The sequence below is a fragment of the Buteo buteo genome, chromosome Z, assembly GCF_964188355.1.
Source record: "Buteo buteo chromosome Z, bButBut1.hap1.1, whole genome shotgun sequence".
In the NCBI taxonomy this organism is placed as follows: Eukaryota; Metazoa; Chordata; class Aves; order Accipitriformes; family Accipitridae; genus Buteo; species Buteo buteo.
The window spans coordinates 44,595,044-44,607,361 of record NC_134204.1 but is presented as its reverse complement, the minus strand read 5'-3'; the positions used below and the strand labels follow the sequence as shown (position 1 = coordinate 44,607,361).

Here is a 12,318-nt window from a genome sequence, read left to right as displayed (position 1 = left end):
GGCACTTTATTACATTACAAAGAAACCTACTTCCATGATGTTTCTGACTATATTAAGTAATCCAATATCTCATATGCAGTTCAAATGCCCTTACCACTACCCCTGCCAGATTTCATACAGCATGTAATGCTATCTCTCTGACCCTGTCCAGGATACTTATGGATGGAGAAGCTTTTTACAGCCCTAGTTATTTTAGTATTTCTCTCCCACTGTTTTACTGTGAAGCCTAATCCTTTCTTATTGGTATCTTTAGGACTGGTAACATCAATATTAATCATTATTCATATTTTTTTTCACCTATCTTGCTTTGTGAGAAAATTCTTATGGTAAAAGAAAATTTGACTCAGATATGTGGAATGTAGGCTCAAATGCGTTAGTTTCTAAAAAGAAGTCCTTTTTCTACAATTTCTGCTCTTTGAGTTACAGCTATAGATAGCTGGGTTTATAGGAAATTAGTAATTAGGTGGCTGAGTAACAAATAAACCCAAGCTGTGAAGGTTTTCTACTGAATATAAAGTTAAGTATTTAAAATAGTAATGTATTTTCATACTAGTATGAGGAAGAAATTCAGTGCCAATTGCGTGTGCCAACTTCTAATAAAAGTCTGTGTATTAGATAATAAGGCTTTAAATTGTGAAAACTTTTGAAACTTTTAATTTATACTGTTTACAAGTAGAAGTGTGGTGTTCATGCAGTTTGTTCCTCCTCAAAACTACAGATCACTGCATTCACTGTAATTTTGTACATATATATGTTTAAAAAGAACTACACACTTTTGGTATTACAAATTGATGTATAATAAAATATGTTTCTATAGCCATACTTCTTCAGTGTATTTTCTTTTTGTAAGTGCTAGTGAGCAGCAGTCCGGCATAGGATCTGTGACCTGTCAGCTTAATGTCGTTAGGGTTCACCAGTTTCTATGGCCAACAGCATGAAACAGTGATGCAACCACTGGTATCTCTGACTGCCTCCAACTTCTAAGCTTCAATGAACAGTCATCAACTTACATCTGAGCTGAGAGCTGTCCTTCCTGTGAGTCCTGAATAAGTCTTGAAATTATGATGCTGTATCTGTTTACAGAGATGCTTTAGCCTCTCTGACTCTAACCACTAATATATGATATTGGTGAGGTAAGAAAGAAAAGAAAAAAGTAGCCAAAAGTAATAAGCCTATTGCAAATGTGCTCTATGTAAGGCTCTACACCTCAAACAGAAAATATTTAGGGGTCCATATGTCAAAGAAAAACTGCCGCAAAACCCGAATTAAAAGCTGCTTCAGGTTAAACTGGCAACTTTAAATGTTATCATAGAATTGTTTAGGTTGGAAAAGACTTTTAAGATCATTGAGTCTAACCATAAACCTAACACTGCCACCTCCACCACTAAACCATGTCCCTAAGCACCACATCTACACGTCTTTTAAATACCTCCAGGGATGGTGACTCAACCGCTTCCTTGGGCAGCCTGTTCTACTTCCCTTGTCCTGCTGGCCACGGTGTTTCTGATACAGACCAGGGTGCTACTAGCTGCCTTGGCCACCTGGGCACACTGCTGGCTCATGTTCAGCTGGCTGTCAACCAATACCCCTATGTCCTTTTCTGCCAGGCAGCTTTCCAGCCACTCCTCCCCAAGCCTGTAGCGCTGCATGGGGTTGTTGTGACCCAAGTGCAGGACCCGGCACTTGGCCTTGTTGAACCTCATACAATTGGCCTCAGCCCATCAATCCAGCCTGTCCAGGTCCCTCTGTAGAGCCTTCCTACCCTCGAGCAGATTAATACTCCCACCCAACTTGGTGTCGTCTGCAAACTTACTGAGGGTGCACTCAATCCCCTTGTCCAGATTGTTGCTAAAGAAACTAAACAGAACTGGCCCCAATACTGAGCCCTGGGGAACACCATTTGTCACTGGCCGCCAACTGGATTTAACTCCATTCACCACCACTCCTTGACTCCTACCATCCATGTTGATCCAATAGGAACTTAAAAACACTTTGTTGTCTGGTATCTTCTTGCAAATATATTCTTAATAAGTACAATACTCAGAATACTGAATATACTCAATTTTAATAAAAAGTAAGGTAGTTGAGAACAATCTAAGAGAGGTATCACAGATTTTTAAGTTAGTCCTTAGATCTACTGGCAGAACTGCTGGGTTATATGTTCCTAGGCTTCAGAATAGCTGCTGCTTTGCTGAGTACTGCTGACATGTGCCCTTGCAAAGTTTTGACACCTTGTTCTCTTTGATGAGATGAGTTTAGAGTGGCATTGGGTAGTAGTACTTTGTGTATCTCTTTTTGTTTCTAGGCTTGGAGTGAAACTTTGACCTTCTCCTTGGCAGTTCTCGAGGAATTTTAGATTTGCTTGAGTTGTTTTTTGTAGCTACTCTGAAGTCCATAAAGGCATTATGTTCTCATGCATATAAACCTCCGATTTAATTGGAGTTAAGGCAACAGAAAAAGTGTGGCTTGGGACAGCAGGCATAGTGTGAGAACAAGTCCTATTTTTCAAAGCTCATATGCAGCTTCACTAGTGATTGGATCTGGAGCTAAAGCATGAATGTGTGCTTCTTTCTGCCACAAAGCAATAAGCCCTGAAAGGATGAGCTGGGGTGTGTGTCACTACCAAAATGCTCTTTTCAAAGCCTGAATTCCTTTCTTTTAGATCACAAAGGTAATAAGTAAGACAGCATATTTAATTTTCATATTAATTTTCCTCTTTAGGTATTTTCCTCCCTTATTTCTGTAGCCTATTCTTCCCATGGCTATAAAAGTAGTAAGAATTAGTGTGTAGGTTTGCCTTTTTTATAATTTGCACAAATTAAAAATTATTGTTGAAACTGAAACATTTAGCCATATTTAATACCTGATACTATCAGCATATAATCAGAAACATTTTTTATAGTCCTACATTAAGGGTCTATATCTTCTTACTGGTATCATGGTCAGTGGGGAATTCTAGTTCATAAGCTAGTGTTGTAATCCAAGGAAAATGAGATGTGCAGCAATGAAAGTTGATCTTACTGCAACTAAAAATACTCACCTGTTAGTTTTCTATTTACACTATTCTATTACTTTGTGCAAATAATCACTTTGCTAAGAACTTGCTATTTTCCTTTTGGAAAAGGTCTTTTTTTGATCTTATTTAAAAATAGGGGGGAAAAAAAATCAAAGACAGAATCAAGGATAGAATCCTTAAAAGAATGGAGAAAATCCTCCTTGTGAGCTGCTTATTTCTTCTGCTCCCCACCTCCAACCATGAATTTCCATGAGGAAAAATGTTAAAAGTGTTAGCACCAGAATAAAAGAGCAATGGAAACATTTAAGATAGAGGGAAACAGAAAAAAAAGGCCAAAGCTACTATATTTAGAACAATACAGGTTGCCTCATGGCTTTTTTTTTCTGAAAGTAGCTTTCCGCTTTAGTCTGTATCCATTCATGTAGAGTGTTTCCTTTGTAGTTCTTAGGGAATTGTTCTATTCATGTCACAAACATATCTTTACAGAGGTAATTGTTATTGGAGTTGTCAGAGAAAATCTTCAGGCATTTTGCAGTAAATTTGTGACAAAAGTTCCCTTTATCAGTTGAGTAAGTCAAAGTGCCTGAGATTTGGATTGATTCCACTGAACAAACTTACTTAACCTCTATATACCGAATAGATGCACATTCTAAGATAAAATAATGGAGCAAATTAACTGTGTGAAAGATGTCAAACTAAAACTAGGCCTGTGAGAGCAGACGGTGCTGTATTTAAACTGTGTATAAGTGATGCAAATAAAAATCAAGTTATCTGTTTGGTAAAATATTTTAGATAAATCTAAATTAACCCCCAAACTGTGAATTACAGTAACACTTTGTGAAGCAGTTAGTTGCTATTTTCTAAAATATTCCTGCTAGACTTCATTTTACCCCAAACTGAAGACATTGTTCTGGCACTATCAGAGCTGTAACATTAAACTTGCCTGTAACCACAGTTGTGGGTCACAAGCACAACCTTTGTGAACGCTGTAACTCTTCCCATTCTTAACCATTATCCTTGGTCAAACTGGTGGAAATCTGAACAAAGCTGTATAGATGAAATAAATTCTACTCTAAGAGATTTTAGCAAATACACTAAAATGCATGTGCTTTTTGCACATTTATTTTCAAGTCATCTGAAGTGACCAAATGTGAGTGATAGTATAAGGCTAAGCAGTGACTAGTAACCCCTTTTTGTACAGCAATATTCCGATTATGGAAAATCAGGTTTAGGGAGGTATACACATATATATGCCTACATACACTTCAGAATATATATAGTCTTATTTTTCTTTTATACACACACATGCATGTATATATTTATGTATTATGCATGCATACACGTATATGAAACAATGACTACTCTCTTTACTTTAAAAAATTAAAATTCTAGATCACAGGAGCTTTCCCATAGTGTTTTTTATAAAAGGAATAGTGACATCAGTGTCCTTGTCATCTTTTCCTATTAGTGTAAGTCTGCTCTGAATCCAAGGTTGTATCTTACTAAGCACATACTGGCAACTACTTTTGCCTTTGAAACCCACAGAGTATTTTCAGTGTTTTATTGCAAAGTGCTTTGGGCTACCATGCGTCATGACCTGGACTAGACAGACCAGGGAGTTGTGTTGAATTTGGAATTCCCTTGGGCTGAATTAAAATAATGAGACACCAAATGATCAGTTAAACATTTTATTCATGGCAGAAGCAACCTGAACTTGTGAGGCATAACGGTAGGTGCGGGGGTTTCTCACAACAGGAATTGGCATGGAACTGCCTCAGTAACCCGTGTAACCCATGGTAACCGTACACATCAGTTCAGGGAAAAAGGAGCTCCCTCCCATTGGGTCACAAGGTTCAGAGTGGACCCCCTTGCTTTCTAGAATCCTTCTCAGAGAGGAGCCCAGGGGCAGCTGGATCCACTCTTAGTCCCAGAATTGGTCAACAGTTTTATGTCTTAAAGGGATGAGGTGTAGGGATTGTGGAAAAGGAAAGAGAAAGAGATAACAAGACAGAGAGAGAAAAAGGAAAACAGAAAGATTTCACCAGTCCTGGGTCCAGTGTTGATCCCACCAGCCAAGGGGTCCAGTTCTGGAAGGCACATGCATGGGGGCTTCAGTGTGTGTCCTTTTATCATCCTTGTCCCTCCCTCGGGCGGGCACTTGAACTGATTGTGCTAATTAGGTGTCATGAGTGGTTTGTGAACTTGCCCCACCACAACGTCTGAGACATTAACTCTTTCAGTCTCTCACACCATGTACATAGAATCATAGAATCACAGAATCATTTAGGTTGGAAAAGACCCTTAAGATCATTGAGTCCAACTGTAAACCTAGCACCGCCAAGTCCACCACTAAACCATGTCCCTAAGCACCACATCTACATGTCTTTTAAATACCTCCATGGATGGTGACTCAACCACTTCTCAGGGCCAAGGTACTACAACAGGTTTTACATTCTATTCTGTAACTACTTGGGAATATGCATCAACATTTGAGTATAGAAGTGCCTCAGAATGATCCTTTTTCAAGATTTGCATGAACGATTTAGCTTGCAAGGTGGTCCCAAGGAATAAATAGTGTCTTTGCTAAAGACTTCATGGACCATTTGAGCACTACGGTTCTCACAGAATAGCTGTGCTTTTTGAAGAGGAACGTGAATAATTGGAGCAGTGAAGTGCTGTGATGGGCATAAAATCTGTCCTTCTTAAATGGGGAACATACACGGATCATTTCATGTGTGTAATGGAGAGATAGTTTTTTCTGCCTGTTAAAGAAAGACTTGTCTCTTTTTTTTTTTTTTTTTTTTTAAGTGTATTTACAAGTAATGAAGTACAGGGAAGGATAGGAGTCATGAAGCCTGTCTGTAGTGGCTTTCCCCAAGTGCGATGACAAATCAAGCTTTTAAGTGAGTTCAAAATAGAACACAACACTTTCAGTGAATGGAACAAATTGGTGATGTGGAGTGTGAAATATCTTTGGTGATTAGCTACTGATAGGATTTTGTTGAATAAAAGTGGTAAAATTATACTTCCAAAGAATACATTTGAAGCTAGATGGGGAGCTTTAAAATCCAACCAGCAAAGCACACAAGTGCCTATATAGCTTTGAATGAAAGAGGTATAAGCAGGTTTAACCTGGGTCTTTTTCTTTAAAGACAAGTTCTGTAAACATTTTGTTAAGCCGTAATATTTTATTCAATCCCATCTTTTTCTTACTTTTATCTTAAATTTGAGATTTATGATTTAGGCAATTGAGTAATTCATATGTCAATATTTAAAATATTTTCTTCTTGAAGGAAAGTTGTATATCCAAAAAATGTGACCAAATATTTGAAAGCCAAAAATCAACCTGCATGGCACACCCAGAAAGGCTTACTGTTCTGCACCCAAGTCCTGGAGTTTTCTAGTTCTTGTTTTAGTCTTTTTATTTTTAACTTCTTCCTGTGTCTCTACCTGTTTATCCATCCCATACTCTCACTATCCTCCTTCCATGTTTTTTCATACCCCTCTCATTCATCCACTTCAAATTATTCATGTCTTTTCCAGGTTTTTTTTCACCCATAGCTATTCCTTTGCAAACTTCCATCCCTTCCTCTTCACTGTGATCCCAGTGCAAGCGCTGTGTCTTCTGACACTCCTGGGCCTGTGTCTGCTCTGTCTCAGGGAAAACTTTCTCAGATAATTATGTTATCATTTCATCACCAACTTACTAAAGAAGAGCCCAGGTGGTAGAACACTTTCTCTGAGAGTGGTTGGCATTGGTCTGATTTCAGATAGAAAAATGTGGGTAGCTGTTTTTGTCACTGATTCTTTTCAGATAAGGTCTTATGGGTGGAGTAGCATAGTCCAGTGCAGGTATCTAAAAGAGTGCACGTGTGTCCCAGGGGTTGATTATTAGTTAGATAGCTGTTTAGTGTTTAGTGCCCTCATTTCTGCCAGGTTCATTACAGAGATAAAAGGTTGCTAATAACAGAATTAATAGTTTTGCTGCATTTATCTGGGGCATTGTAGTCCTGGGTTTACCAAAACCTGGAACATGTTCTGCTAGTCAGAGCACAAGTGCATGAGAACCTGAAAGGTGTTGGCAAACTGAAAGACTGTAAAGGTGGCATGAACAAGTTGGGCTTTTTTCCCAGTGTTAGTCTGATTCAAGAGAGAATTTTACTGAAGCTAGTTACAGAAGACAAGTTTGCACCATCAAAAAAACATTATGAACTCAGGACTGACTTTGGTCTTTTAGGCCTGGGTACATGCTCTGGTTGTGTTCCCCGTTCACAACATGTTTGTTTCCATTCCTCCTCACTTTGCACATTCATCTTGTTTTTTAGCAGAAAGGAAATGGGAGCGAGGTCCAGAAGAAGCTTCCCTGGAGCATCCAAGGAGCATCTGTGGTGCATGCTGTTTAGATACAGCCTGAGAACTTGGAAAAGGCAATAGTCTGGCTTACATAAATGCACCATTTACTTAGTTTATGATCGCATTGGATCAGAGACTGACTGTCAATGTCCTGATAGTGCTAGACATAGGCCTAGGTAATGCCTTAATACAGACAACAACACTGTAACCTTTGAACAGACTATTCCTTTTCCCAATTTGTAACTGTACTTGAGTGGCAATAGCTTGCTTTATTAGGAAGAAATACCAGTTTAAGGAAGTTAAATTTGAGAAATCAGCATTAATTTCATAAAGCAACCATCTCATACTCCAGAACTTTTGAAAAATAATGGTTAATTTACTCAAGAATGGTTAACTAGCAAACATTGAGGGTGCATTAACCCTTTCCAAACCCTTTTCCACCACACCCGCTACACTAGTTGTATGATTATGTAGCTAGCTGCTGTAACTTGATTACATTGTTACAAATGACTGTGAAGTCTAACTGGAGGTTTAAGTCTGAAGGATTCAGACCATCTCCAACACCTTGCTGCATGTAAAGGTGAAAACAAGTGTTTTCACTGTGGACGTTTACTATGGTGTTTCAGTTTGTTATAATCTACTTCTGTTAACTGGTATTTATGTTGGTGAAACAAATAGTTTTAAGATTTTGCATCAAGAAACTGCATCAAAGGGTATGATTTTCAGCATTTGTAATATGGACAAGGTCCCATTAGAGTTAACATCTATAAGCTAAACAAAAAAACACAGTCACAAAATATTGGAAATTTGGAACTACAGTATGAAGGACTATGAAACAACTTGTCTACCATAAAATACAGATTTTGTAAAAAAACACCTTTGAATTTTTAACAAACCTTATAGTACTCATTTACTCCTACTGAAATGACGGACAATTGTGCATATGCGCAAGTTATGGAATGAAGACAATGATGCACATTTATGATTTACGTTTTTTTTTGTTGAAATGTCTGACACTGTTTATCGTGAAAATCCCCAGTAGTGTAAACAGTCACATACGTAAAACGTTTCCTGGATAAATTAGACTAATTTGTTCATTGAACTAGTTGTCACGTAATATAGATTTCTTGTTTGCAGCTGCAGCTTTTCTGAGTTACTTGTCATGCAGTATTTTAATGCAACACAAAAGTATCACTGATTAGAATGTGATCATTTATTGCACTACACATTCCATTTGCAGAAACGTTTGTTTATTTTTTTTTACATTCAAGTACTTTGTATATTCAAATGATAGTTTAAGGCTAAGATTAACACAGATTTCACTCTCAAAAAATTATGTCGTACTTCAGTGATACCGAACTGAACACTTCTATCTTGAGAGCAAAGAAACCTTTTGCAGCAAACTCTCTCTTCCAGTTGTTTGTTCTTTGTAGTCACTAGAGGGCAGCAATGTTCAATATAACACTCTTCATTATCACTATTAATCCCTCAGGTTAGGCTTCTGTTGCAAAAACAACCAAACACACAACCCCCCCACATTAGAAATACAAACAGCCAAAAAGTAGGTTAGTATAGCAGAACACTTGTACGATGTTAGCTAAATTCAGTACTGTTTTCAGTAAAACAATCCTTCTGAGTGGTTTATTACTTGGTTGTGAAAATTACCCCAAGGCTAAACTTCACATTCAAAAATTCTAACTCCCTCAAGCACATTTTTTTTGCCATGCATTGGTTTAGCTGTTCTCATGTTGCAGTTAGTGGTGCAGCAGATATGTCTGTGGCTATGGGTGCCAGCTGCTGTCTTGCAAAAATGCTTGGATCAGTTTCATTCTTTGATTGCTTTCATTTGTCTTTTAGGTTATTATTATTATGAAAACAAATTGCTTAGGGTAGTTTTCTGTAATGAAAAGCATTTCATTAAGGTCTTTGAATGAAGGAAAAAAACCCCATTCTAGCTCCTCTGGCTGACAATGTTGCACAGAGGAATGTGTGCCATGTTTTGTGTCCTGGATTATCTTGTGGGCTGAAGAGATTACTTCTTTTAAGAATCCCTTTACACGTGTATCTTGATAGTCTGAATTTGTTAATTTTGAGTAAGTAAATAATTAAACTATAAGAAATAGAAGGCCTTCACTTTGGGACTATCCTGATTAGAATTTTTGGTTGTGTAGTGGCATGCATTAATTGGCAATTAACTCAAGTTAACTAAAACAACTGTAAATGTTAACACTGGCTAGTCCCAAGGTATTTATTCATTGCCCCATTTCATCAATGCAGCAAATGTTTGTTCTTTACCCTGCTGATCAGGCTAGGGTAATGAACAAATGTTTGCTGTTGGAAACAAGTGAGCTCCATGCTAGCCTTACTGCGTGTGAAAAACACTTGCAAACGTGGAAAAAACTACTCATTAAGTGGCGAGCCTCTAACCCTGGATCAAAGATGCTGGCCTGGCTCTACTCCTTTGCCTTCACTGTGGAGGCTGTGGGCTGAGGTGAGACCTGTCCTGCCATCACCCCCAGAGCCCAGTGCCCCTGTCACTGAGGCCTGGGTTAGCTGTCTGTGGCTGTGGAGAGTTTGCTGCCCCCAGGATCACGGGAGGCTTGAACTGAAGATTTCCAGGTGCTGCACAAACACAAGAGAAAAGGGATCTGCCCCGACCAGCTGCCGCCAGTCTCCTGTGAGGTCCCAACCCTGCAAGGCCCCGGCCGGTGGGCGCTGGTGAGGGCACGGCGAAGGAGGCTGGGGCTCCCTGGCAGCTGCTGAGTGAGGGTGAAGCGGGACGCTGGCCCTGGGAGTTGGCCTGCGGGTTTCCCCCTGTAGCAGTGGGGCTGCTGAGTGGGAGTGGGAGGGCGTGAGGGTGGAGCTGTGGGGCTGTCCCCTCTGCCAGAGATGGTGGTGTGAAATGGCATCCCTCAGGGTGCATGGTGTGGTGAGGTGGTGGGTGCTGACGTCTACTGTTGTGGGTAGGCCCCAGGGTGGTTTTTTTTGAGCCAAACTCCTACCACATTGTGTGTGGAGTCCCTGTGTGGGGGAGGAGAGAGAGCAAACATTGTCCTGCTGCAGGCTAGCAAGGCTGCGGTGAGGGTGGTGAGGAAATTAGTGTTTATGAAGGGGAATAAACTCAGAGGGATGGGGAGAGTTGGGGACAGAAAGCACAAAGCGGGTAAATGGAGGCCTTAGGAGAGTGCTATTTATATGGGCAGCCTGTAACAGCACCTATTTTTGGGAGGATGTCATGGCAGCAAGCTGCTAAGCATGCTCTTTTGCATCGCCGGGTGAATTGCATAAAGAAGAGCAAAATTTCATGCTCAGCCAGCCATCTCTGTGAGGGTCGGCCTTGCCCCGCTCTGGGTGCTGGTGCTGCCTCGTGCTCCCACGCGCCATGCTGGGAGCAGGGCACAGCCCTCCATGGGACTTGGCTGTACTTGGCTTTATTTATAACTTACATTGTTTTACATAAGGTTTTTTCTTTCTGTTTTTTTTTTTTTTTAAACAGAGAATTTCAAGATCAGTCAGTCACATCCACTACCTGGAAAAGCCCCATCCCTGGCATCATCTACCTCCCTGATGGACTTATTGGTGGCTGCGGCTGCTGAGGGTTTGGGAGCCCAGGCCTCTGGGCCTATGTACCTAATAGCCCTCTCCAGTCACCCTGGGGAGCAAATGCCCTAACACCCTACATGTGTACATGGATATAAGTTTGACTGTCTAAAAGGTAGGCCAGGAGGTAGGGTCTAATGGCAACTGAGTGTAAGTTGTATTAGAGCCCAAGCAGAGCCCTCTTGGAGCCCTGGAGGAGTTTGTAAGATGGTGGGTGCTGAAGCTACTGTGAGTTGATGGTGTTTCCTGAGACAAAATGGGTTGGGAACTGTTATTTCCCCTTTGTCTGAACATGTGAAGAAGATTAATAAGAAATAAGGAAATAAGGATTCTTTCCTTTTTTTTATTTTCTTTTTCTTTTTTTTTTTTTTAAGTCTCATAGATAGCTTTGATTTCTGGCTTGTTTTCTGTTGTTTTGGGGAGAAGATGAGTGGGAAGTAATAAATTTTTTTTTAATCAAAGCCACGTATATCTGTCCTGGAATTTTGATGTCAAATGGCTTATATTCATGTGTGTATGTGTATATTCACATATATACACACAAAAACTTTCTTCCAAAACGAGTTGCTTATGAGGTTTCAAAAGCCATGTTTCTATGATTGTTTTTGTGTTGCTTCGGTAACTCTGGAGCATTTATCCATGTAATAGCATGGTCTTCTGCTTCACTGGTTATATAGACCTCATGCTTCAATAGCTTTGTTTGATAGGATTCAGATGAAATGCTGCTTAGTGTATTTTTGTGTTTAAAAGCTTACTTACAGCAAATAAGAAAAGCAGAAATTTAAAAGGACATAATCAGGTTGACTTAAGAGGCTAATTAAGTTTCAACATATATATTAAAATATGTGAATAAACAACTGCCTTATTAATTGGTGTAAATGTTGCTGTGTGTTGTGGTAGAACTGAAATGTGAATTATTGGCAAATATAGTTCTCATAAATGAAGAGATCTTAATTCCTTGTGTAAATAAGAAATCCTAATTGGCAGTGTATTTTAGGCATTGATTATGAAAGTTGTTTCAGGCAGGCAAATATCTATGTGACCTCAACAGAGTCTTCACATGTGATAGTGGAACAATCATTACAGGGCACATGTGATGCTAATCTAGATTAGCCTACAAGAGCAGGCTTAACCATTATATTACTGGTATTCCAAATTAATTAATCTCACTGAGTTAAATTGGCTGTCCTAGCAGATGAGTGAAACTCAATCAGATAAAAACTAATGCAGGAGTGGTAGATACAGAAGATAGATATGGTCTTCACATCTCAACTAAGTCAGTAGTCTTATGCATCTCCAGCCACTTTCTTGCAGCTCCAGTTCAGCAGTTACTTTCAGTGTGCCCCAGA

The 12,318-nt window shown here is 39.5% G+C and overlaps 1 protein-coding gene across 3 annotated transcripts in view; it reads left to right on the top strand.

Annotated features, from left to right (window-relative positions):
- The window catches only part of RASEF (RAS and EF-hand domain containing), a 48,205-nt gene extending 36,482 nt beyond the window's left edge, over positions 1 to 11,723 (top strand). Inside the window, exon 18 of one of the 3 annotated variants that reach the window (XM_075020253.1) lies at positions 10,866 to 11,723. In XM_075020253.1, the coding sequence (XP_074876354.1) occupies positions 10,866 to 10,965 (100 nt within the window). In that variant the 3' untranslated portion in view covers positions 10,966 to 11,723. The remainder of the gene's footprint in view (positions 1 to 10,865) is intronic. The other 2 variants (XM_075020254.1, XM_075020257.1) reach the window with 2 other exon arrangements.
- The last annotated feature ends 595 nt before the right edge of the window (positions 11,724 to 12,318 follow it).